We start from the raw sequence: 26,400 nt of genomic DNA, 5'->3' as shown, positions 1-26,400 counted from the left end.
TGCGATCAACCAGTGGGTACACTTTGCCCTTCTAAAGCCCCTGTATCTCGATCTCATCTTCCCTCTGGGCTGAAACTCTCTCCCCCTCCCCACTCAAGGGACTACAACTGTCTCCGCTTGCAAAGCCCTGCTGAAGTCACACCTCCTCCAAGAAGCCCGCCCTGACTAACCTGTCATTTTCCCACCCTATTCGTCCTCCCTTCTATTTACCACCAAAGACCGTTGTACCTTAAAGGTCTTCAGGACTGGCTCCCTCCCCGCTACTGCCAACCCCTCAGCATTTCAGGATATGCCCTTATTCCCCGCCACTTCCCCTATCTCTAAGCAGCATGGCCTCCTGAAAAGAGCACGGGCCTGGGGATCGGAGGACCCGGGTTCTAATCCCGGCCCGCCGTGTGACCCGGGTCACGTCACTTAATAAAAATAATAATGGCGGCATTTGTTAAGCGCTTACTACGTACAAAGCACTGTTTTAAGCGCTGGGGAGGATCCAAGCTGATCAGGTTGTCCCGCGTGGGGCTCACGGTCTTAATCCCCATTTTACAGATGAGGGAACCGAGGCCCAGAGAAGTTGCCCAAAGCCACACAGCTGACAAGCGGCAGAGTTGGGATTTGAACCCGTGACCTCCCGGCTCCCAAGCCCGAGCCCTTTTCACGCCACTTCACTTCTCTGGGCCTCAGTCCCTCAACTGGCAAATGGAGATTCAGTACCCGTTCTCCCTCCTGCCCCATGTAGGATCTGATGATCGTATATCTACCCCAGTGCTTAGGACAGTGCTTGGAACATAGTAAGCGCTTAACAGATACCGCTTGTAGTTTCCTTGTCTTTCTCCCCTGACCGGACTGTAAACTCCTGGAGGGCAGGGATCGTTTCTCCCAACCCTTACCGTATTGTTCTCTCCCAAGTGCTTAATACAGTGCTCTGCACACTGTAAGCACTCAGTGAATGCCACTGATTGATGGTGGCTCAGGGGAAAGAGCCTGGGCTTGGGAGTCGGAGGTCGCGGGTTCTAATCCCGGCTCTGCCACTTGTCAGCTGTGTGGCTTTGGGCAAGTCGCTTCACTTCTCTGGGCCTCACGTGGGCCTCTCTGGGCCTCTGTGAGCCCCACGTGGGCCAACCTGATTACCTTGTATGTACCCCAGCGCTTAGAACAGTCAAGTAAGCACTTGACAAATGCCATCATCATCATTATTATTATTGAAATTTCTCATCTTTTCACCCAATTTCCCCCTCCCCGTCAGCGCTCCTGGGTCACCAGTGCACTGGAGTAATCACCGCCCCCACTGCCTCCCAAAGGCCGATCTTTAAACTCGGCTGTTTCCCCTTACCTGTGATTTATTTAACTGCCATCTAGATCGTAAGCTCTTTGAGGGTAGGGGTCATGCCTCCTAACCCTAGCTTACCCTCCCAAGCGCTTAGTACAGGCGAGCGCCCAGGAAATGCTGTCGCTGGGAGGTAACCGAGGGGTCGACGTGATGGATGAGGTCGGGTTCTCTATGATCACGAGAGAGGGCAGCTTTTTAGGAACGAGGACGAGCATCTCTCCGTTCCTCTGTGGTTGGTTTTAGGGAAGTGGGCAGAACTGCTTTTCCATCCCACTTTTCTAGGAACAGAATGAGTCTGGGCAGATCCCCCTCTGCGTGGCAGTGGAGTGGGAATTTCCCCTGCCTGAAATAGTCAGCGTTTTCCCTGCTGTAGTTCAGAACTGTGGTTCAACTCCTTTCGTAATGTGGGGCCCCCCCAACCCCCCATCCTCCTCCCCTCTCCCTTACCCTCCGCTCTTCTGGTCTTCCAGGCGAGGCCTCCTGCTATGAGCGCCTGGGGGAGACGTTCGAGAGTGGGTTGAGGTGGGCGTTTTCCCGGTGGGGGTCTCTGTGCGTCCGCCACCCGCTGCCCGTCGTGGCGGCATCCCTGGCGTTCATCGCGGCCTGCTGCTCGGGCCTGGCGTCCGTCCGGATCACCACGAATCCGGTGGACCTGTGGTCGGCCCCCGACAGCCAAGCCCGCCGGGAGAAGGAGTACTTCGACACGCGCTTCGGCCCGTTCTTCCGGACGGAGCAGCTGATCATCCGGGCCCCCGGCACGCCGCGGCACACGTTCTCCCCGTACCCCTCCGGGGCCGACGTGCCCTTCGGGCCACCGCTCGACAAAGCCATACTTCACAAGGTACCGGCAGCGCCCCGGCCCTCGCCCTGCTGAGCAAACGGGCTGGACTGATTCAACCCGTCGACGGTATCTAGTCGGTATTTCTGGTGCCGAGCGCCTGTCGTCATCATCCCCGAGTGCCGTCGAGTCGTTTCCGATCCAAAGCGACTCTTTGGATTCATTCATTCATTCAGTCATATTTATTGAGCGCTTACTATGTGCAGAGCACTGTACTAAGCGCTTGGGAAGTACAAGTTGGCAAGTTGGTATAGAGACGGTCCCTACCCAACAGTGGGCTCACAGACTAGTACTCCCTCCAGAAGATCCTGTCTTCTGCCGTAATCCGTAACCTTGCAAACGCTTCGTCCGTTATCGTTGCTATGGTTTCTATCCATCTAGCTGCCGATCTGCCTCTTTCCAAGTTTTCCTTGGACTTTTCCTAGCATTAGTGTCTTCTCCGGAGAACTAGTCCTCCTAATGATTTGTCCAAAATAGTAATTTTGGCTTAATTTGCTCCAAAACCCACTTGTTTGCTTGGGAGAGTACAATGATTTATTTAAATTAATGTCTCTCTCCCGTCTATACCCTTAGCTCGCTGTGGGGAGTGAATGTGTCCGTTATATTATTCTCTTGTACTCTCCCAAGCGCTTAGTACAGTGCTGTGCATATAGTAAGCGCTCAGTGAAGACCGAAAGGGTAATTGTGCAGAGGCTGGAGTTCAGTATTGGAAAGAAAACCTGACAGAAACAGGCCCTGACAACCTTGAGTTCTCTGAATGAATATGTTTGTACGCATTTATTACTCTATTTATTTATTTTATTTGTACATATTTATTCTACTTATTTTGTTAATATGTTTTGTTTTTTTCTCTATCTCCCCCTTTTAGACTGTGAGCCCACTGTTGGGTAGGGACTGTCTCTATATGTTGCCAACTTGGACTTCCCAAGCGCTTAGTACAGTGCTCTGCACACAGTAAGCGCTCAATAAATACGATTGATTGATTGATCTGACCTCCTGAACCGTCACGACACACTAACCCCCGACTGCTTCATCCAGGCTGGTCTCAACCCATCCAGGGCCGGTATTTATTGAATGCTGAGCATTTATTGAACGCTGACGGTGTGCCTGGAGGAATACAATTGAGTTAGAAGACCGGGCCCTATCTAGGCCTCCTCTATCTCCCTGTGGGCAGGGAAAATGTTTTCCCAACTCTGTTATAATGTACACCCTCAAGCGCTTAGTACAGTGCCCTGCCCGCAGTAGGCACTCAAATACGATTGACGCAACGTAGCCTAGTGGATAGAGCACGGGCTGGGGAATCAGAAAGACCTGGATTCCAATCCGGTCTCCCGCCACTCGCCTGCTGGGTGACCTTGGGCAAGTCACTGAACTTCTCAGAGCCTCAGTCCCCTCATCTGTAAAATGGGGGCCGGATTGAGACTGGGAGCCCCATGTGGGACAGGGACTGTGTCCAACGTGATTACCTTGTATCTCTCCCCCTTTTAGACTGTGAGCCCACTGTTGGGTAGGGACTGTCTTGATATGTTGCCAATTTGCACTTCCCAAGCGCTTAGTACAGTGCTCTGCACATAGTAAGCGCTCAATAAATACGACTGATGATGATGATGATGATGATCTCTACCCCAGTGCCTAGTATAGTACCTGGAACATAGTAAGCGCTTAACAAATACCGTACGAAAAGAGACTGATCAGACCCAATCCCTCCCGCTTTTAGACTGTGAGCCCACTGTTGGGTAGGGACCGTCTCTATATGTTGCCGACTTGGACTTCCCAAGCGCTTAGCACAGTGCTCTGCACACAGTAAGCGCTCAGTAAATACGATTGATTGATTGAGGAGCGTAGAAAGAGAGCTGGGTCTGGGGTGCTGTCTGATATTGTCAAGGAAGTGGGTTTTTTTGCCCCCTCCGGGCCCCAGGTGCCGAGAGCGGGTTGAGATGGGTTTTTTGGTTTTAGGTGCTGGACTTGCAGACGGCCATCGAGAACATCACTGCTTCCTACGGCAATGAGACGGTGCGCCTCCGAGACATCTGCTTGGCCCCCCTGGCCCCCTACAACGACAACTGCACCATTCTGAGCCTGCTGAACTTCTTCCAGAACAGTCACGCCGTCCTCGACCACGAGATCGAGGATAGTTTCTTTGTCTACGCAGATTACCACACCCACTTCCTGTACTGCGTCCGGTGAGCCAGAGTCCCCTGGGCAGTCGCCCTAATCGATGAGGGGGGTGGGAGAGCAGCGGGGCCGCTAGCATAAAAATAATAATGATAGTGACGATAATGCCATTTGTTAAGGGCTTACTATGTGCCAGGAACTGTACTGATTGCTGGGGCCCAAGCAAATCGAGTTGGGACAGACTCTCACGGTCTCAATCCCCATTTTACAGAGGAAGTAACAGAGGTACAGAGAAGTGAAGTGACTTGCCCGGGGTCACACAGCAGACAAGTGGTGGTCCCCGCGGGTCTACTGAGGGGCCGTCTCGTTGAGGCAGGGCGAGAGGGGGGCTTCCGTCAGAGCCGCGGGTCCCGGGGGCTTAGTCTGTGTGTCTCGTTGGCCGTGGAGCGTGCCGGCTGTTCTTGCCGTCCTCTCACCGCCTGCGAGCCCACTGTTGGGTAAAGTGGGGGCTGAGCCTGCCAGTTTGCTCTTTTTATAATCATAATCATAATAATGATGGCATTTATTAAGCGCTTACTCTGTGCAAAGCACTGTTCTAAGCGCTGGGGAGGTTACAAGGTGATCAGGTGGTCCCACGGGGGGCTCACAGGGACTGTCTCTATATGTTGCCAACTTGTGCTTCCCAAGCGCTTAGTACAGTGCTCTGCACACCGTAAGCGCTCAATAAATACGATTGATTGATTGATTGAGACGCCTGTGTTTCCTCTCGAGTTTTCTGAAGGAGCGGTCCCGCTGCTAGCCTAGCCCAGGCCCCGTCTCCTTCGGGCCCCTTCCCTTGGATTTGGCCTCGGGGGTCCGCAAAGTTCTCGGCCTCGGTGAGGGGGTCGGGGGACTCGATGAGACCCACCCTGGCACCCTTGGACGCGGGGGCTTTGGCACCTTCCAGCCCGCGGCTCCTTGTAGCGGGATCGTCCTGGCTGTCCTTGTCTCAGCGCGGACCCGCCGTGGGTGAGGGGTAGGGGCTGGGGGGGGCGGGGGAATGGAGGGTGAGGAGCCCCAGTTTTCGCCAGGCCCCAAACTCAGGCTCTCCGGGACCCGCGAGGGTAACTGTGGTATCGGTTGAGCACTTCCGACGTGCTAAGCGCTGGGGTACCTCGAGGAGGGGCCGCTCGGACGCGGGCTCCGCGGTTTGAATTCGTCGCTGTGCTGAGGTCACTTTGTCACGGAGCCGCGGCCCCCTCGCCGTCTCCCCGGGTTTCCGTCGTGGTTTCCGGTTGTAATGGCGTTTGCCTCCCGGTGCCGTTTGTCAGGGCTCCCGCGTCCCTGAACGACACGAGTTTGCTCCACGACTCCTGCCTGGGCACGTTTGGAGGGCCGGTTTTCCCCTGGCTGGTGCTGGGGGGCTACGATGGTGAGTACCCGGAGCGGGGGCTGAGCCTGCCAGTTTGCCCTTTTTATAATAATAATAATAATAATGGCATTTATTAAGCGCTTACTATGTGCAAAGCACTGTTCTTGTAACCACAAGATGATCAGGTTATCCCATGGGGGGGCTCACAGTCTTCATCCCCATTTTACAGATGAGGTCACCGAGAAGGGAAGTGACTTGCCCAAAGTCACCCAGCTGACAACTGGCGGAGCGGGGATTTGAACCCATGACCTCCGACTCCAAAGCCTGTGCTCTTTTCCACTGAGCTGCTTCTTTTTCTGCTGTTGCTGTAGTGACGATATTTGTTAAGTGCTTACTATATTACCAAGCACTGTTCTAAGCTCTGGGGTAGATACGAGGTAATCAGGTTGTCCCCTGTGGGGCTCACAATCTTAACCCCCATTTTACCGATGAGGAACTGAGGCACAGAGAAGTTAAGCCACTTGCCCAAACTCACCCAGCTGATAAGAAGCCGAGCCGGGATTAGAACCCACGGCCTCCGACTCCCAAGCCCGTGGTCTTTCCAATTGCTACGTGCAGGGCATCGGGCTAAACACCAGGGTAGATACAAAATCCTTGGGTTGGTCGCAGTTCCTGTCCTACTTAGGGCTCACAGTCTTCATCCCCATTTTACAGATGAGGTAACTGAGGCACAGAGGAAGGGAAGTGACTAGCTCAAGGCCACCCAGCAGACAAATGGCGGAGCCAGGATTAGAACACAGGTCCCATTATCCACCCCTAGACCATACTGCGTCTCTTTTCACGGGAGCGGGACTGGCGTGTTTTACAGACCGTCAGGACCGGGTTTTCTGAAGGCTGAGCCCATCTCTTTGGCCACTGTATTTATTCACCGCTCCCTATCCAGAATACTTTTATTATATGGTTATCATATCCATCAAAATTATATTGGGAACATGTACAAATGTCTTTACTCTGTCTCCATTATTCACACACACACCGTACCTTTTTCATGGTCTAGTCAGTTTCAGGCAGATGCTACACAAAATTATTGCTTTGTGAACATACAGAGTTTCAGTTAAATATAATCTTCAGGGGCAAGAACTGAGAATGTTTCCTCCCAAGTTTAAGCGTTTTTACTGCCCTGTAAAACACACCCGTGCATAAACCTAAGGATGTGTTTTAGTCTACCCCATAACCTTGCTTTTACGTCCAGGTCCGTCACGTTCATTTTATCAGTCAGTCGTATTTACTGAGCGCTTCCTGGGGGCAGAGCTTGGGAGAGGACAATATATCAGACAGGAGCTCCAGAATCCAAGGGATTTGAATCATCAAACTCTATTTATTTATTTTACTTGTACATATCTATTCTATTTATTTTATTTTGTTAGTATGTTTGGTTTTGTTCTCTGTCTTCCCCTTTTAGACTGTGAGCCCACTGTTGGGTAGGGACTGTCTCTATATGTTGCCAACTTGGACTTCCCAAGCGCTTAGTACAGTGCTCTGCACACAGTAAGCGCTCAAATACGATTGATTGATTTATTGATTAATCGAGGCAGTAAAACGACGACAAGAGAGGTTGATTCTGGACATCCCCCTGTGGTCCCCAGAGCCCCCGTCCCACAGACAAGCCTTACTTTATATTAATGCCCGTCTCCCCCTCTAGACTGTAAGCTTGCTGTGGGCAGGAAATATGTCTACCAAATCTGTTGTATAGTGCTTAGGACAGTGCTCCGCACGCGGTAACTACCGCGGATTGATTCTCGGTTTGTTGTGGACTCTGGCCAGGGCAGGGTGTGCGCGGCTTGGGGGAGGAGGGGTAGAGTTTGGCACCTCGCGGGGACTCACCTCCACCCCCCGCGCCCCCCAAACCGGCAGGGCAGCGCCTGGGAGAGTGCAGGACAACTGAGTTGGGACGCACATTCCTTGCCCACGCTTTGTACTCTCCCAAGCGCTTAGTACAGAGCTCTGCACCCAGGAAGCGCTCAGGATATGTGATCAAATGAATGACTGAACGAATGGGTGAGCGGGTCTACAGCGGGAGGCAGACGTTAATATAAATAAATAATAATGGAGAAGGAAAAAAGGAAGAGCCCCAGTTTCTTTTCCTTCCTCTTCCCCACCTCCTCCTCCTTCTATCTCCTTTTCCTCTCCCATCTCTCTCCCCCACCCTCAGCCCCTTAACGTCCCAGCCGTATTTCAGGATCGGGTGTGATACACTGGGCACTAGAACCGCTAGGCTCCTTCTCCTTTCATTCATTCATTCAGTCGCATTTATTGAGCGCTTACTGTGTGCAGAGCACTGGACTAAGCCTTTGGTAAGTTCAAGTTGGGGACATATAGAGACGGTCCCTACCCAACAGCAGGCTCACAGTCTAGAAGGGGGAGACAGACGACAAAACAAAACATATTAGAATTGAACAGCGTGTGGGGCCGAGTAGTATTCAGCTGCTGCTGTGGGCAAAGCACCGTACTGAGCCCTGGGAAAAATACCCGGGTGAAAATTAGACCCGTTTCCAAGCCGCTGAGGGGCTCGCAATCTCGGAATAAAGTGGGGAGGGGCGTGGGGGACAGACACAAGAGGAAAGAGGTCGCAAGGACAGATAAGCAACGCAGAAGACCTCGATCTACCTTCTTCCCTTCCCCACAGCACCTGTATATATGTATATATGTTTGTACATATTTATTACTCTATTTTATTTGTACATATCTATTCTATTTATTTTATTTTGTTAGTATGTTTGGTTTTGTTCTCTGTCTCCCCCTTTTAGACTGTGAGCCCACTGTTGGGTAGGGACTGTCTCTATACGTTGCCAATTTGTACTTCCCAAGCACTTGGTACAGTGCTGTGCACATAGTAAGCGCTCAATAAATACGATAGATGATGATGATGATCTCATCTATCTCACCGCTGACCTCTCAGCCACATTCTACCTCTGGCCCAGAATTCCCCCCGACTCCTTATTATCAGACAGGTAATTGCCCCCCCCCCCCCCCCACCAACTTCAAAACCTTTTTGAAGGCCCACCTCCTCCCTGAAGCCTTCCCTGACTAAGCCCTCTCCTCTTCTCCCACTCTCTTCCGCGCCACAGCGCATCTGTATATATCCGTTATTTATTTCTTTGTTTAGATTAATAGGCGCCTCCCCCTCTAGACTGAGCTTGCTGGGGGCAGGAGTGTGTCTATCCGTTGTTATACCGTACTCTCCCAAGCTCTAAGTACAGCGCTTTGCACCCAGTAAGGGCTCAATTAATACGATCGAAAAGACAAGGACGACGATAAAGCCAGAAAGAGCGTCGGGATTCCGAGGCTAAAGGAGGAGAATTTTGGGGCTCCCCTTCGACGTCCGCGTCCGGGGTGCGGGACCCACCCCAGTCCACGTCCGACCAGCCGTGGCGGCCTTCCTGCCCACACTCAGCCCGCTCTTCTCGTCCTCAGAACAAAACTACAACAACGCCACCGCCCTGGTCGTCACCTTTCCCGTCAACAACTACCACAACGACACGGAGAAGCTGCGCAGAGCGGAGGCGTGGGAAAAAGAGTACGTTTCTGCCGGTGGTTGGTAAGCGGCTCGGATCGCCCAAAGCTGCCCGCCCAGAGACCCCAGAGGCGCTTCCGAGACGGGCCGCCTCTGGCCGTGACCCCCTGCCCCTGAAGCCCGGGCCCACCCTGATGAGAAATGGGGCTTCCGAGCTGGAAGGACCCTTAATGATAATAATAATAATAATATTAACAGTAGTTGTTAAGCGCTTATTATGTGCCAAGCACCGTTCTAAGCCTGGCGTAGGTAAAAGTTAATCAGGTTGGACACAGTCCCTGTCCCTCGTGGGGCTCCCACTCTTATCATCATCAATCGTATTTATTGAGCGCTTACTGTGTGCAGAGCACTGTACTAAGCGCTTGGGAAGTACAAGTTGGCAACACATAGAGACAGTCCCTGCCGTGTTTTACGGATGAGGTAACAGGCCCGGAGAAGAGAAATGACTCGCCTCAGGTCACACAGCGGACATGTGGTGGAGCTGGAATGAGAGCCCCTGTCCTTCTTTATCCCAGGCCCGTGCTAAATCCTGCAAAATCTTGGACGTTGCCAATGAACAGGCATCCCAAGTGCCGCTTTTAGAGGTGGAAAGAGGCCTCACGTGACTATCCGTGCTCTGCCCTCCCCTGACGCCCGATGACGGGTTTTTCCCTTCAGATTCATCCGCTTCGTCCGAGACTACAAGGACCCAAACCTCACCATCTCCTTCTCCGCCGAGCGAAGCATCGAGGACGAGCTGAACCGCGAAAGCAACAGCGACATCTTCACGGTCGTCATCAGCTACGCCGTCATGTTCCTCTATATTTCCCTAGCGCTGGGGCACATCGGGAGCTTCAGCAGGCTTCTGGTAGGTGGGAGGGGCTCTGAGATTTTGTTCTTTCGAGGGGATTTGTTACGCGCTGAGTATGGGGCAGGCACTGTACTCAGTGATGGGATAGATACAAGTCCGTCAGGTTGGACGTGGTCCGTGCGCCACGTGGGGCTCACAGTCTAATGGGGGGAGGCCCTGACCTCCCATCTTACAGATGAAGTAACTGAGGCGTAGAGAAGCGAAAGGACCTGCCCAAGGTCACCCAGCAGACAAGGGGTGGAGCCCAGGATTAGAACCCAGATCCTCCGACACCCAAGCCCGGGCAGGCCCTGGGTTTCCCACAGACCCCACACCCTTCCCATCATTGCTGTCCCCTCCCGCTGTCCTCAGAGGTTGATTTGGGCTTTCGGGAATGGGATTGCCATCCTTCGCCCAGCCCCTTCCTTCTCCTCCCGCTTCAGGTTTAAAAAGTGTTTACAAGACACTTAACGATGGTGGTACTGGCTCAGTGGAAAGAGCCCGGGCTTTGGAGTCAGAGGTCAGGGGTTCAAATCCCGGCTCCACCGCTTGTCAGCTGTGTGACTTTGGGCAAGTCACTTCACTTGTCTGGGCCTCAGTTACTTCATCTGTAAAATGGGGATTAAGACTGTGAGCCCCACGGGGGACAACCTGATCACCTTGTAACCTCCCCAGAGCTTAGAACAGTGCTTTGCACATAGTAAGTGCTTAATAAATGCCATTATTAAACACCCACTGAGTGCTCAGCAGTCCATCAGTGGTATTCATTGCGTGCTTAATATGCCGAACACTGAGGGACAGGGACCTTGTCTCATTCCTGGGGACGTTCAGTACAGAGAGCATGGCTTGAGAAGCAGCGTGGCTCAATGGAAAGAGACCGGGCTTTGGAGTCATGGGTTCAAATCCCAGCTCTGCCAATTGTCAGCTGTGGGACTTTGGGCAAGTCACTTCACTTCTCTGGGCCTCAGTTACCTCATCTGAAAAATAGGGATTAAGACTGTGAGCCCCTCATGGGACAACCTTATCACCTTGTATCCTTCCCAGCGCTTAGGACAGTGCTTTGCACATAGTAAGCGCTTAATAACTGCTATCATTATTATTATTATTATTATTTACAGTGTTCTGCACCCAGGAAGCACCACTAAGTACTTGGGAAGGCACGGTCTCTGCTCACAAGGAGCTTACAGTCTAGAGGGGGAGAGTTTCAAAAATGACAGCTTGGGGAAATAGAGTATAAAGGATGTCTCTAGACTGTGAGCTCATTCATTCATTCAACCGTATTTATTGAGCTCTTACTGTGTGCAGAGCACTGTACTAAGCACTTGGGAAGTTCAAGTCGGCAACATATAGAGACGGTCCCTACCCAACAGCGGGCTCACAGCTCATCTCTACACTGTAAGCCTGTTATGGGCAGGGAACTAATTCTGGTGTAGTCTGAAAGTCAGTCGTATTTATTGAGTGCTTACTGTGTGCACAGCACTGTACTAAGCACTTGGGAGAGTGCAGTCTGGCAATATAACATTCACATTCCCTGCCCACAATGAGCTTACAGTGCCCTGCACATAGTAAGCACTCAATAAATATCATTGATAAGTGTCGTGGAGCTGGGGGGGAAGTATCAAAGTGCTTATTGGGGAAACTCAAGTGCAGTGTGGCTTAGTGGTTAGAGCAAGGGCCTGGGACTCAGAAGGTCACGGGTTCTTATCCTGGCTCTGCCACTTGCCGGCTGTGTGACCCTGGGCCAGTCACCTCACTTCTCTGTGCCTCAGTGACCTCATCTGTAAAATGGGGATTGAGACCGTGAGCCCCACTGTGTCCGACTTGATTGGTTTGTATCCACCCCAGCGCTTAGTACAGGGCCTGGCACACAGTAAGCGCTTAACAGATACCATCATCATCAAGCGTGTAGGCAACACAAAGGGAAGGGCCGGGAGGGGAAATGAAGATTTAGTCAGTCAGGGAGGGCCTCTTGGAGGAGATGTGCCCTCAAAAAAGGCTTTGAAGTGGGGAGGGTGATTGTTTGTCGGCTAAGGAGGGGCGGGGGGTTCCAGGCCAGAGGCAGGACGTGGGCGAGAGGTTGGCACCGAGATCGAGGAGATGGAGGTACAGTCAGTACGTTGACATAAGAGGACCAAAGGATGCAGGCTGGGTTGTAGTAGGAGAAGTGGCTTCATCATCATCATCATCACCAATCGTATTTATTGAGCGCTTACTGTGTGCAGAGCACTGTACTAAGCGCTTGGGAAGTACAAGTTGGCAACACATAGAGACAGTCCCTACCCAACAGTGGGCTCACAGTCTAAAAGGGGGAGACAGTGAACAAAACCAAACATACTAACAAAATAAAATAAATAGACTAGATATGTACAAGTAAAATAAATAAATAAATAGAGTAATGAATATGTACAAACATATATACATATATACAGGTGCTGTGGGGAAGGGAAGGAGGTAAGATAGAGCATGGCCTTGGGAATCAGAGGTCATGGGTTCTAATCCCGGCTCCACCACGTGTCTGCCGTGTGACCCAGGGCATGTCACTTTTGGGCCTCAGTTCCCTCATCTGTAAAACGGGGATAAGAGTGTGAGCCCCTTGGGGGGACGGGGACTGTGTCCAACCTGATTAACATAAATCTACCCCAGCGTTTGGCATGTAGTAAGCGCTTAACAAGTACCGTAATTATTATTATGGCAAGATACTTATCAACACCCCCTGTCCTACCTCCCCTCCCAAGCCTGGAGAGATACACGAGCGATTGGCGAGACCGACCTTACCGTGGACCCAGGCCCTCGAGGACGTAGCCTCCTGCCCTCCGGCAGCTGCCGATCCGGTGGTGGCATTGATAGATGCAAATTGCCGAATAGAATGCAGTAGGGCGAGAAAAGAGAGAAATGGATTAGAGATAAATGGCCAACAAAGATGAAAGTGCAGGCACTAAAGCGGTAGCGATGTCCCCTTTTAGACTGTGAGCCCAATGTTGGGTAGGGACTGTCTCTATATGTTGCCAATTTGTACTTCCCAAGCGCTTAGTACAGTGCTCTGCACATAGTAAGCGCTCAATAAATACGATTGATGATGATGATGTACAGTTCTCAAACCGCCGCTGTTCTGGGGTAACTTTGCAGGTGGATTCTAAAATCTCCCTGGGCATCGCTGGCATCCTGATCGTGTTGAGTTCGGTGGCCTGTTCCCTGGGGATCTTCAGCTACGGGGGAATCCCCCTCACGCTCATCGTGATCGAAGTCATCCCGTTCCTGGTGCTCGCCGTCGGCGTTGATAACATCTTCATCCTCGTCCAGACGTTTCAGGTAGCGGGGCCCGGGGGAGCCGGGCTTTGGGGCGGGCGGCCCGGACTGCCCCCCTGGCTGAGGGTCTTTGGGGTGCCCGGGACAGGGATGGGGGACGTGGGGAAGGGGCCTTGACGTCGGGTGGCCTTGGAGGATCGTCTCTCACTCCGGCTCTTCTTCCTCGAGCGTAGCGAGACCAGCGCCTTCAAGGGGAGACGCTCGATGCCCAGATGGGCCGGATCCTGGGAGAAGTGGCCCCCAGCATGTTCCTGTCGTCGTTTTCGGAGACCGTGGCCTTCTTCTTAGGTGGAGCTCCCTCTCGGCCTCTCCCTCTGGCCTGCCACCCGGAGATTGAGTCGTTGGGGGTAGCCTCGCCTCCTCGCCCCCCGCCACTCCGGGCCTGCTCTTCCGAGAGCTTCTGGGGGAGATGGAGGAGTCAGTCAGTTGTATTTATTGATCACTTACTGTGTGTAGAGCACTATACTAAGCGCTTTGGAGAGTATTTTTTTCAGTCATATCTGTTGAGTGCTTACCGTGCGCAGGGCACTGTACTAAGTGCTCGGGGAAGTACAATACAACAATAAAGAGACACATTCCCTGCTCATAATGAGCTTACCGTCTAGAGCGGGGGAGACAGACATTAATATAAATAAAGTAATAATAATAATGATGGCATTTATTAAGCGCTTACTATGTGCAAAGCACTGTTCTAAGCACTGGGAAGGTTACAAGGTGATCAGGTTGTCCCACGGGGGGCTCACAATCTTAATCCCCGTTTTATAGATGAGGTCACTGAGGCACAGAGAAGTGAAGTGACTTGCCCAAGGTCACACAGCTGACAATTGACGGAGCTGGGGTTTGAAGCTTTGACTCCAAAGCCCGTGGCTCTTTCCATTGAGCCATGCTGCTTCACAGTTACGGACATAAGCGCTGTGGGGCTGGGACGGGGGAAGAACAAAGGGAGTGTACTTGTACTTCCCAAGCGCTTAGTACAGTGCTCTGCATAGAGTAAGTGCTCAATAAATACGATTGAATGAGTGAGTGGGAGAGGAGGAAAAGGGGGCTTAATCAGGGAAGCCCTCTTGGAGGAGATGTGCCTTCAGGAAGGCTCCGAAAAAGGGGAGAGTCCTTTTCTGTCAGATTTGAGGAGGGAGGGCGTCCCAGGCCAGAGGCGGGCCGGGAACGAAGGGTCGGCGGTGAGACGGATGTGATGGAGGCGCAGTGGGAAGGTTAGCAGTAGAGGAGCCAAGTGTGCGGACTGGGTTGTAGTGGGAGAGCAGGGAGGTGAGGTAGGAGGGGGCAAGGTGATGGACTGCTTTAAACCCGGTGGTGAGGAGTTTTTGTTCGATGCGGAGATGGATGGGCAACCACTGGAATTTGTTGAGGAGTGGGGAAGCATGTCCTGAACTCCTTTGTAATATAACGAAGTAACAGACACATTCCCTGCCCGCAACGAGCGTACAATCTAGAGGACCGTTTCTTCCAGGAGTGTGGCAGAAAGGGAGGGGGCGGGGAGGTCTGTGAGTGTGTGTGAGGTCGGCCCCCCCCAAATTAGCCGAGATCCCCTGGAACGAGCCTGGGCCCGGGGATCCCGGCTCTGTCCCCGAGGCTGCTGGGACCCTCGACAGGTCGCTTTCCCTGCCCCGCTGAGCCGGGTAGTCCTTGTCTGTGAAATGGGCAGAGGTGGGGAGTGCTTGCCGAGACCTGTCGCGGAGAACCCGAGACACCTTTTGGGAAAGCGGTCTGGGGACGGAGCGTTGAAGCGGGGACAGCTTTCGGGTGACGGTTCTCAAAAACCACTACGGGTGAGAAGCCTCCGAGCTCCCTGACCCGGGCGTCGTCTTTGCGACCCCCCAGGGGGGCTGTCGACCATGCCAGCGGTGCACACCTTCTCCCTCTTTGCCGGGATGGCCGTCTTCGTCGACTTCCTCCTGCAAATCACCTTCTTCGTGAGCCTCCTGGGACTGGACGTGAAGCGTCAAGAGGTGGGGCCGTCCGAGGGGCGGGGCGGAGGGCCGCGAGCGGGGACGCCGGTTCTGGGGAAACAAACGACTGCGGCGCGGGTCTGCTTGCAGAGGAACCGCCTGGACATCCTGTGCTGCGTCCGAGGCGGAGACGAGGAGGCCGGCGGCCAGGCTTCCCAGGGCTACTTGTTTCAGTTCTTCAAAAACGTCTATTCTCCGCTCCTGCTGAAGGACTGGATGCGGCCCCTCGTAGTACGTGCTGGGTTCCCCACCCCTCCCTGAGAAACCCCGGGGCCTGTCTGCTTCAGTTTTCCCCCCATACGATACCCAGTGTCCGTCATACTGCTTCTGAGAAAACCGAGGGCCGTCTAAGGTGCCAGTCCGGATGTTTCAAAGCCGTTCTGCCTGTGGAAGGAGCCCTTGGTTGGCACACTCGGTACTGCCCTTGGCGGGGGGAAGGAGGGTCGGCTGGCATTTCTGTGCCCTCGATAGAGCAGCCGTCATCACGGGATCGTCGGTAACGCCGTCCGACTGCCTCGAAAAGCCCCGTTCTGGGGCTTAGAGGTGGTGGGGTGAGCTTCTCCAGGGCAGGGATTGTCTCAGCCAACTCCGTGGGGTTGAATTCTCCCCAGCGCTTAGTGCGTGCTCTGCACCCAGTCAAGCGCTCGATATCCGTCGATCGATATCAATTCCGGTATAATAATAATGACGGCATTTGTTAAGCGCTTGCTATGTGCAGAGCACTGTTCTGAGCGCCGGGCCGTTGATGGATTGATTGGGGGCGGGGAGGGACCGCGTTGCCTTCAAGCCCCGTCCTTTCACGGCCTCTCTTTCCTTGGGCAGGTGTCCGTATTCGTGGGCATCTTGTCATTCAGCATAGCCGTGCTCAACAAGGTGGAAATCGGCCTGGACCAGTCCCTCTCGATGGCGGACGTAAGATCGGTTTAGCGGACGGACGAGAAACTCAGTCCAGGGGGTTGGGCGGCCGAAGGCCGTTTCTAAGAGAGCGCTGTAGAAGAGGGTCCCCGGGGTTTGGGGAAGGCTTGGGGGTCCGTCCGTGGATATCTCGGACATCTCGTGGATATCTCGGACACCAAGGGGCTGGGAGTCGGCAACCCCCCCATCCTTTTCCCAAATGGCGGCCTGGAATAGTTAACTGCTTGATCCCAAGTAAAGGTATTTACACGCCAAGTACCGTTCTACTGGGCTGAGGAGGCCTGGAAAGTCAGGAAATTCGTGTTTTAATCCCAACTCCACTACTTGGACCATGGGCGAGTCACTTCATTTCTCTGCAGAATGGATATTAAATACCTGCCCTCCCTCAGACTACGAGCCCCATGTAGGGCAGGGACTTTGTACAGTGGTTAGTACCCAGTGGTTAGTACAGTGCTTGGCACCTAGTAAGCACTTAACGCATTCCAGTTATGATTAGGGGAAATACGGGATAATCTGATCGGAGCCTGGCTGGCAGATGGTCAGGAATTTGAGGGATTGAGATTGAAGGACGTCTCCAAAGTGTTGGAATTCATAGCTGAGCGATCCTGAGATGTTTGGGGGTGGGCTGGGGCTCAGGCTGGGCAGCCTCTTTAAAAACTTTTTTTTTTTAAAAAAGGCCCCTTTTCAGCGCTTAGCAGGTGCCAATCACAGCACTAAATACTGGGTGTAAAGTTAGTCAGGTTGGACATAGTCCCCGATCTACATGGAGCTCATAGTCTGAGAAGGACTCAGTGGAAAGAGCCCGGGCTTGGGAGTCAGAGGTTCAAATCCCGGCTCCGCCACTTGTCAGCTGTGTGACCTTGGGCAAGTCACTTCACTTCTCTGGGCCTCAGTGACCTCATCTGTAAAATGGGGATGAAGACTGTGAGCCCCCTGTGGGACAACCTGATCACTTTATATCCTCCCCAGTGCTTAGAACGGTCTTTGTACGTAGTAAGCGCTTAACAAATGCCGTAATTATTATTATTGTATCGAATCCCCATTTTCCAGAGGAGGAAGCTGAGGCCCACAGAAGTTAAGTGATTTGCTCCAGGTCACACAGCTGATACGTGGTGGAGCCAGGATTTGAACCCAGGTCCTATTCCACTAGGCCAAACCGTGCTCCAGCTCCTCTCTCCAATCAATCAATCAATCGTATTTATTGAGCGCTCACTGTGTGCGGAGCACTGTACTAGGCGCTTGGGAAGTACAAGTTGGCAGAACCTTTCCCAGACCCAAAGGTGTACCTCCTGCCGCTATCTATTGCACGCCTCCTCTCCCGTGAACAGTCCCCTGTCCCGGGCGTCTGTCACTGGCTTCCGAAGAATTCTGAGAGTCCCGGGATAATAATAATCGTAATGATGATGGCATTTGTTTAGCGCTTAATATGTGCAAACCACTGTTCTAAGCGCTGGGGAGGTGACAAGGTGATCAGGTTGTCCCACGGGGGGCTCACCGTCTTCATCCCCATTTTACAGATGAGGGAACTGAGGCACAGGGAAGTTAAGTGCCTTGCCCAAAGTCACACAGCTGACAGTTGAGGGATCTGATTATCCTGTATCAATCAATCATGATGATGATGATGATGATGATGGCATTTATTAAGCACTTACTATGTGCAAAGCACTGTTCTAAGCGCTTGGGAGGTTACAAGGTGATCAAGTTGTCCCACGGGGGCTTACAGTCTTAATCCCCATTTTACAGATGAGGTCACTGAGGCCCAGAGAAGTGAAGTGACTTGCCCAGAGTCACACAGCTGACAACTGGCGGAGCCGGGGTTTGAACCCATGACCTCTGTCTCCAAAGCTCGTGCTCTTTCCACTGAGCCACGCTGCTTCTCATGTATTGAGCGCTGACTGGGTGCAGAGCACTGTACTAAGCGCTTGGGAAGTCCAAGTTGGCAACATACAGAGACGGTCCCTGCCCTACAGTGGGCTCCCAGTCGAGAAGTCTGTATCTACCACAGATCGTAGTACTGGGCTTGACACATAGCAAGCGCTTAGACAGATGCTATCATTTTTTATCATTATTAGTAAGCGAGCGCTTACTAATAATGATAAAAAGCGCTTAGTACGGTGCTCTGCACACAGTAAGAACGATTCAATAAATCAATAAATACATAATCAGTATCAATAAATATGATTGATGAACAAATTTATGGGAATTGAGGGCCGGGAGGGAGGGACGGCTGCACCCTCGGTTATTTGAGGGTCCCGGCCGTGTCGGGGATCCAGCCGCCCCCCGTTTTGAGCGCACTCCGTTCTGCCAGCGCTGGAACCTGAGCTTCGTTCTCCTCTCCCGTCAAGGACTCGTACGTGCTGGATTACTTCAAGGCCCTCGGTCAGTACCTGCACGCGGGCCCCCCGCTCTACTTCGTGCTAGAAGAAGGCCACGACTACACCACTTTGGAAGGCCAGAACATGGTGTGCGGCGGGATGGGCTGCAACAACGACTCACTCGTGCAGCAGGTTTTCAACGCAGCAGAGCTGGACAATTAGTAAGTCCCGGGAGAGAAACCGCGTGGCTTAGTGGAGCCCGGGGGTCTTGAGGACTCGAGTTCCAGTCCTGCCTCCTCCACACGCCTCCTGGGGTGGCCTGGGGCAAGGCGCTTCTCTGTGCCTCGATCCCCTCGTCTGCAAAATGGGGATTTTTAGTACCTGCTGTCCCTGCGGCTTAGATGGTGGGCCACATGTGGGATCTGATTATCCCGTATCAATCAATCAATCAATCAATCGTATTTATTGAGCGCTTACTATGTGCAGAGCACTGTACTAAGCGCTTGGGAAGTACAAATTGGCAACACATAGAGACAGTCCCTACCCAACAGTGGGCTCACAGTCTAAAAGGGGGAGACAGAGAACAGAACCAAACATACCAACAAAATAAAATAAATAGGATAGAAATGTACAAGTAAAATAAATAAATAAATAGAGTAGTAAATATGTACAACCATATATACATATATACAGGTGCTGTGGGGAAGGGAAGGAGGTAAGATGGGGGGATGGAGGGGGGACGAGGGGGAGAGGAGGGAAGGGGCTCAGTCTGGGAAGGCCTCCTGGAGGAGGTGAGCTCTCAGCAGGGCCTTGAAGGGAGGAAGAGAGCTAGCCCGTATCTACCCCAGATCGTAGTAGAGGGCTTGGCACTCAGCAAGCGCTTAACAGATACTATTATTTGTGAGCCCACTGTTGGGTAGGGACCGTCTCTATATGTTGCCAATTTGTACTTCCCAAGCGCTTAGTACAGTGCTCTGCACATAGTAAGTGCTCAATAAATACGATTGATTGATTGACTGTCTCTGTATGTTGCCAACTTGTACTTCCCAAGCGCTTAGTACAGTGCTCTGCCCACAGTAAGCGCTCAATAAATACGATTGATTGATCATTATTAGTAAGCGCTTAATAAATTTATGGGAAGAAGCTGTATGGGAAACAGCATGGCAAAATGGATACAGTGTGAGCCTGGGGGTCAGAAGGTTGTGGGTTCTAATCCCACTTGTCTGCTTTGTGACCTTGGGCAAGCCGCTCCACTTCTCTGGGCCTCAGTGTCCACATAGTAAGCGCTTAATAAATGCCATCATCGTTATTATTATTATTATTATCTGTAAAATGTAAGACTGTGAACCTCATGTGGGACCGGGACTGTATCCACCCCAATTTCCTTGTATCCACCCCAGCGCTGAGTATGGAACCTGGCACATAGTAAGCACTTAACAAGGATCAGAGTTATTAAATACTATTTATTACTATTATTATCATCATCATCGTTGTTTGCTGTGCTCTCGTACCCGGCCCCCGAGCACAGCCAGTGTGATAGTAATAATAATTGCGGCAGTTATATCCAGCGCTTAGAACAGTGCTTTGCACATAGTAAGTGCTTAATAAATGCCATCATTATTAAGTGGTTACTGTGTGCCGGGCACTGTAGTAAGCACTGGGATTGATACAAGATAATCAGATCAGAGCCAGTCACTGTCCCGCACGGGGCTTCGGGTAGAAGGGAAAGGGCCTGGGACTGATATTGTGATAGTAATAATAATTGCGGTAGTTATATCCAGCGCTTAGAACAGTGCTTTGCACATAGTAAGTGCTTAATAAATGCCATCATTATTATGGTTAAGTGGTTACTGTGTGCCAGGCACTGTACTAAGCACTGGGGTAGATACAAGATAATCAGATCAGAGCCAGTCACTGTCCCGCACGGGGCTTCGGGTAGAAGGGAAAGGGCCTGGGACTGATATTGTGATAGTAATAATAATTGCGGTAGTTATATCCAGCGCTTAGAACAGTGCTTTGCACATAGTAAGTGCTTAATAAATGCCATCATTATTATGGTTAAGTGGTTACTGTGTGCCGGGCACTGTACTAAGCACTGGGGTAGATACAAGATAATCAGATCAGAGCCAGTCACTGTCCCGCATGGGGCTTCGGGTAGAAGGGAAAGGGCCTGGGACTGATATTGTGATAGTAATAATAATTGCGGTAGTTATATCCAGCGCTTAGAACAGTGCTTTGCACATAGTAAGTGCTTAATAAATGCCATCATTATTAAGTGGTTACTGTGTGCCGGGCACTGTAGTAAGTACTGGGATTGATACAAGATAATCAGATCAGAGCCAGTCACTGTCCCGCACGGGGCTTCGGGTAGAAGGGAAAGGGCCTGGGACTGATATTCCGTTTCCTCGACTCCCAGTACGAGGATCGGCTTCGCGCCCTCTTCCTGGATCGACGACTATTTTGATTGGGTGAAGCCCCAGTCTTCCTGCTGCAGAGTCCACAACGGCACGGACCTGTTCTGCAACGCTTCAGGTACCGGCTCCTCCCTCCACAGCCTCCCCCCTTTCTCTGGACACCTCTGACGGCGAAGCCTTCGGACGGCTCCCGAGCAGGGGGGAGAAAGCGAACCTCCCCAGCCCGTTATTCGTCGCCCGGGTATGTCTAAGGGCGGGGAGGGCTGTGTGTTTACGTGTTCAGAAACGTCGGGTCTGACGGAGCTGCCGTGTGGATCGAGGGGAGAGCAATCCCCCGCTCGCCGCGGTGGTCTGGACATCCCGTGGGTCCCCTGGTGCCCCTCTTCCCCGCCGTGGGACTCCAGGCTGGGCTTTACTGTGGTTTCAGGACGTTTGTTTGACCGCCCCGGCCTGGCTTGCGCCTGCCCCTTTCCGCTCGCCCCCTAGAACTTGTCATCTCTTGGACGAACACGTTCCAGCCGTCGGGGCCTGCGGTGGGGCGGCCGGGCCTGGAGGGAAGGAGCCCCGTGGGCGAGGAGGGCCAGCTTCGGGCCGGCGGGCTTCTTAACCTGGGGCTCCCGGTGGTCTTCCCTGGCCTCTCCAGGCCCCACTGGCTCCCGCCCTCCTGGGGCTGTGGGGGCCCCGGTACTTTGGTCCTGGCTGCCGGGGGACCCGAGGGACGTTTGCCCCTGGAAGGGAAAGTCCCCCCCCCCCTCAAAGCGGGTGGGATGAGGGGGTGAGCTCCCCCACGAGACCTCCCCCCGCTCCATCTTCCTCCTAGTCGTCGACCCTTCCTGCATCCGCTGCCGCCCCCTGACCCCGGAAGGCAAGCAGAGGCCTCAGGGGTCTGACTTCCTGCACTTCCTGCCCATGTTCCTCTCGGACAACCCCAACCCCAAATGCGGCAAAGGGTAAGAGCCCCCCCGTCCCGCGGGCTGCCTCCCATCTCCTCTTCCCCCAGCCCGGGTGCGGGGAGGGACCAGTTGGGTAGCGAGGGGGTGGTGCCCATACTCAGCACGGGGGCAGGGGGAAGGGAGTCATCGTCCTGGCACGTCCCCCAGCTCAGTCTTGCCTCTGGAGTTCCCAGTTTGTCACCTAGCGTGAGCCGTGCTTAAGGGGAAAGGGTTGATGGTGTGGGAATCTCTCAGGGTGACCTGAAAGGGATTGATCCATCAGTGGTCTTTACTGAGTGCTTACGGTGTGCAGAGCACTGTACTACATGTACTGAGTGCTAAGATCTCCTGCCTTCGCTCAAAATCCACCCCCTCCACCTGCGCACGTGGACACACGAAACAGGGGTGGGGGCTTTCAGCCCTCGTTTCCCCTACTCCCTCTCCCTTTTGTGTTTCCTATGCGCTTAGGGAAGCAGCGTGGCTCAACGGAAAGAGCTTGGGCTTTGGAGTTCAAATCCCAGCTCCGCCAGTTGTCAGCTGTGTGACTTTGGGCAAGTCACCTAACTTCTCTGTGCCTCAGTTACCTCATCTTTAAGACTGTGAGCCCCCCGATCTCCTTGTTACCTCCCCAGTGCTTACAGCAGTGCTTTGCACATAGTAAGTGCTTAATCAGTGCTTAGAGCAGTGCTTTGCACATAGTAAGCGCTTAATAAATGCCCTCATTATTATTATTATTATTATATAATATATATAATATAATGCCACTATTATTATCATTATTATTATTGGATCCGAATCCTTTAAGCACTTGACATCGACTCCACCCTCAGCCCCACAGCACATAGGTGCATGGCCATAGTTTACGGTAATGTCTCTTTCCCTCTCTAGACTGTAAGCTCCTTGTGGTCAGGGAAATAGAATAATAATAACTGTGGAATTTGTTAAGCGCTTATTATGTGCCAGACACTGTACTAAGCACTGGGGCGGATACAGGCAAATCGGGTTGGACACGGTCCCTGTCCTACGTGGGGCTCACGGCCTCAGTCCCCATTTTACAGATGAGGTAACTGAGGCCCAGAGAAGTGAAGTCGGTGGCCCAAAGTCACCCAGCAAAGTGGCGGAGCTGGGATTAGAACCCAGGACCTTTTGACTCTTAGTCCCGTGCTCCATCCACTACGCCATGCTTCTTCCCTATATGTCACCCAACATGTTTACCAACCGTGTGTACTATTATCATTATTATCATTATCATTATTATTAATAATAATAATTATTATTATTGTAGTTGTTGAATTTAAGGGCTTACTACGTATCAAGTACCGATCTAAGCATTGGGGTAGGTAGAAGTCATTCGGATCAGACACAGTCTCTGTCTTAGACGGAGCTCCCAGTTGAAATAGGAGAGAACAGGCAGTGGATCGCCGTTTTACAGATGAGGAAACGGGGGCACAGAGCAGTGACGTGACTTGCCCGAGGTCACACAGCAGACAAGTGGCGGAGCTGGGGTTAGATCCCAGGGACCCTGACTCTCCACTAGGCCAGGCTGCAATCCAAGCGCTTACTACAGTGCCCTGCGCACAGTAAGCGCCCAGTAAATACCACCGACCGATTGATTGGGGTAGCCCGGAGAGGTCGTGCGGGCCGGCTGCCCAGCTTGGGTTTCCAATCAATCAATCAATCAATCGTATTTACTGAGTGCTTACTGTGTGCAGAGCACTGTACTAAGTGCTTGGGAAGGACAAGTTGGCAACATCTAGAGACGGTCCCTACCCAACAGTGGGCTCACAGTCTAAAAGGGGGAGACAGAGAACAAAACCAAACATACCGACAAAATAAAATAGAATAGATACGTACAAGTAAAATGAATAAATAAATAAATTTCCAGAATGGATAGGTTTCAGTGGGGCTCCTCTTCTACGCCGGGAACCCACCGGATGAGCACGCTGGTAGTTAGACCCCCCCGTCCGTGAATACAGGTGGGATGGGGGCCCAGGGTGGCAAGCATCAGCGGGGCCGACCTCTGACCCCGGCAACTAAAAAGGCCAGGGGTGCGTGGCTGCCATTTCAGAGCCCTTTCCACCCAAATCTCGGGGCAGCGAGACGCAGGGGGGAGGCAGCTACGTGCCAGGGTCTGGAGACGGGGGCCGCGGAATTGGCCGGCAGCGGGAATTAGCCGCACGCGCCCTCTCTGTCTCCCCTGTCGCTCCCGGTACCAGGGGCCACGCAGCCTACTCCGCCGCGGTCAACCTCGGCAACGGCAGCGCCGGCGTCGGCGCCACCTACTTCATGACTTTCCACACGGTGCTCAAGACCTCCGCCGACTTCATCGACGCCCTGCGGAAAGCCCGCACCGTCGCCCACAACATCACCGAGTCCATGGGCCTCCGGGAGGGCGGCTACCGGGTCTTCCCCTACAGGTAGAGCGCGCGCCCTCCCCTCCGCGGGAGAGAGGGTGGGGGGTCTCGGAGGAAGGATGGATGGCTGGTGACGCGTCAGAGCTCCTCGCCAAACCTCGGGGCAGGCAGCAGAAGCTGCCCTCAAGGAGCGTACGCTCCTCTGGGGGAATTAGACACAAGCTGCCGGCCTTCGCTAAGAATCGGGGTGAGAGCGGAGGTGGGAGGGGTATAAACCGAAGGAAACAGGACTGCCCCCGAGGCTGCCGGGAGGTCGGATGGGATGTGGCCGGGTTGACTCGGGGAATTCGAGGCGGCTTTTCGGGGGGCTTCGAGCGATGGCTCCTGGAGGAGAGGAGGGGGCGGAGTAAGGGGGTGGACAGTGGATTCAAGAGCCAGGGGCTGTGAGGTTGGCTTGGGAGGAGAGGGAACTGCCAACTGGGGTAGAGTGGAAGGACAGCAGAATGGAGGGGTGGGGGGGTGTGTGGACAGCTGGCGGAAGCCACGTCGAATGGTGGTCTTCACTGGTCCATCAGAATGACTTCCCTGCCCTCCCCCCGAAGAGGAGCGCGGCTGACTCCGTGGCTCAATGGAAAGAGCCCGGGCTTGGGAGCCAGAGCCCATGGGTTCAAATCCCGGCTCCGCCAACTGTCAGCAGTGAGACTTTGCGCAAGTCACTTCTCTGGGCCTCAGTGGCCTCATCTGGAAAACGGGGATGAAGATTGGGACAACCTGATCAGCTTGTATCCTCCCCAGCGCTTAGAACAGTGCTTTGCCCATAGTATGTACTTGTACTTCCCGAGCGCTCAGTCCAGTGCTCTGCACACAGTAAGTGCTCAGTAAATACGAATGAATGAATGAACAAATGCCATCGTTATCATTATTATTATTATCATCCGGCTCCCCACGCTGGGGCTGACACAAGGCCCGTCCGGGTCAACCCTGTTGAAGGGCTGACCGAACGTCCCCCTCTCCCCGCCAAAGTGCAGGAAGCCAGTCCTTGGCCTAGGACGTTTGGAGCCGCCTCGCTGAGGTGGTCCTCCTCCTCCTCCTCCTCCTCCCTCCCCGCAGCGTGTTCTACGTCTTCTACGAGCAGTACCTGACCATCGTGGGGGACACGATCTTCAACCTGGGCGTGTCCCTGGGGGCCATCTTCCTGGTGACGGCGCTGCTCCTGGGCTGCGAGGTGTGGGCGGCCGTGGTCCTGTGCCTCACCATCGCCATGATCCTCGTCAACATGTTCGGGGTCCTGTGGCTCTGGGGCATCAGCCTCAACGCCGTGTCGCTGGTCAACCTGGTCATGGTGAGTCCGGCCCCCTTCTCGGGAACCGCTGTCCTTCCATCCTCACGACGGTCCCGGGAGGAGCGGGTGGACTCTCCCCACCGTGAAGGCCCACAGGGGGCTGCCGGGATTAGAACGCAGAGCCCCCGACTCCCGGGCGGGTTGCGGAGGGGTGGTGGGGATGGGGATTGAGACTGGCCTCCGCCTCCCCCCGAAACACACAATCTTCTGTCCCACATCAACCGCTAAAACCGATCCCTCGCAGTTGATAACAGCCGCGCTGCCCCGCCTCCATCAGTCACCAGCCCCGGGATCGAGCCCGTGACCGGCACAAAACTCCAGCTGTTTCCGTGCCCGGCTTCCCTCCTCGGGAAGCCCCTCCGAACCCCGTTCCCGCCGGGATTGGGGGGGGGGGGGGGGGGTGCCGTGTGGAGAGATTCCCGGGACGCGGCCCTACCCCGCCCGAACCGTGCCGGTCACCTGAGCGTCTCGTTCCAGAGCTGCGGGATCTCGGTGGAGTTCTGCAGCCACATCACCCGGGCGTTCACCCTGAGCACCCGGGGCAGCCGCGTGGAGCGGGCGGAGGAGGCCCTCGCCAACATGGGCAGCTCGGTCAGTCCCGGGGCGACGGGTTTCTCGGGCCCGGGTGCTGCCCGCGGAGTCGGGTGGCACACGGGCTGTCACGCGGTAGAGCCCCATGGGCAACCAGCCGGTTCCAAACTGGGCTAACAGGGGGCTAGGATGCCCTTAATCCATCTTAGCGCTCTGTGTGGCTTCACCTCAGTTGCACCTGGGGGGGTTAGCTCTCCCCCGGGACACCAGGTGTGCTTGGCGCCGGGTAA

The 26,400-nt window shown here is 53.6% G+C and overlaps 1 protein-coding gene across 1 annotated transcript in view; it reads left to right on the top strand.

Moving 5' to 3' along the window:
* The window catches only part of NPC1 (NPC intracellular cholesterol transporter 1), a 69,843-nt gene that overhangs the window by 40,667 nt on the left and 2,776 nt on the right, over nucleotides 1–26,400 (top strand). Inside the window, exons 8-23 of the mRNA XM_038766678.1 lie at nucleotides 1,798–2,168; nucleotides 4,122–4,348; nucleotides 5,591–5,691; nucleotides 9,106–9,208; nucleotides 9,863–10,052; nucleotides 13,161–13,343; nucleotides 13,514–13,628; nucleotides 15,180–15,307; nucleotides 15,398–15,538; nucleotides 16,130–16,219; nucleotides 18,568–18,758; nucleotides 20,954–21,069; nucleotides 21,772–21,901; nucleotides 24,100–24,300; nucleotides 25,348–25,579; nucleotides 26,057–26,170. Of these exons, the coding sequence (XP_038622606.1) occupies nucleotides 1,798–2,168; nucleotides 4,122–4,348; nucleotides 5,591–5,691; nucleotides 9,106–9,208; nucleotides 9,863–10,052; nucleotides 13,161–13,343; nucleotides 13,514–13,628; nucleotides 15,180–15,307; nucleotides 15,398–15,538; nucleotides 16,130–16,219; nucleotides 18,568–18,758; nucleotides 20,954–21,069; nucleotides 21,772–21,901; nucleotides 24,100–24,300; nucleotides 25,348–25,579; nucleotides 26,057–26,170 (2,633 nt within the window). The remainder of the gene's footprint in view (nucleotides 1–1,797; nucleotides 2,169–4,121; nucleotides 4,349–5,590; nucleotides 5,692–9,105; nucleotides 9,209–9,862; nucleotides 10,053–13,160; nucleotides 13,344–13,513; nucleotides 13,629–15,179; nucleotides 15,308–15,397; nucleotides 15,539–16,129; nucleotides 16,220–18,567; nucleotides 18,759–20,953; nucleotides 21,070–21,771; nucleotides 21,902–24,099; nucleotides 24,301–25,347; nucleotides 25,580–26,056; nucleotides 26,171–26,400) is intronic.

Source organism: Tachyglossus aculeatus, chromosome 25, assembly GCF_015852505.1.
Source record: "Tachyglossus aculeatus isolate mTacAcu1 chromosome 25, mTacAcu1.pri, whole genome shotgun sequence".
NCBI classification, from domain to species: Eukaryota; Metazoa; Chordata; class Mammalia; order Monotremata; family Tachyglossidae; genus Tachyglossus; species Tachyglossus aculeatus.
Note: the sequence above shows the minus strand (reverse complement) of the source record. Positions and strands in the feature narration are given on the sequence as shown.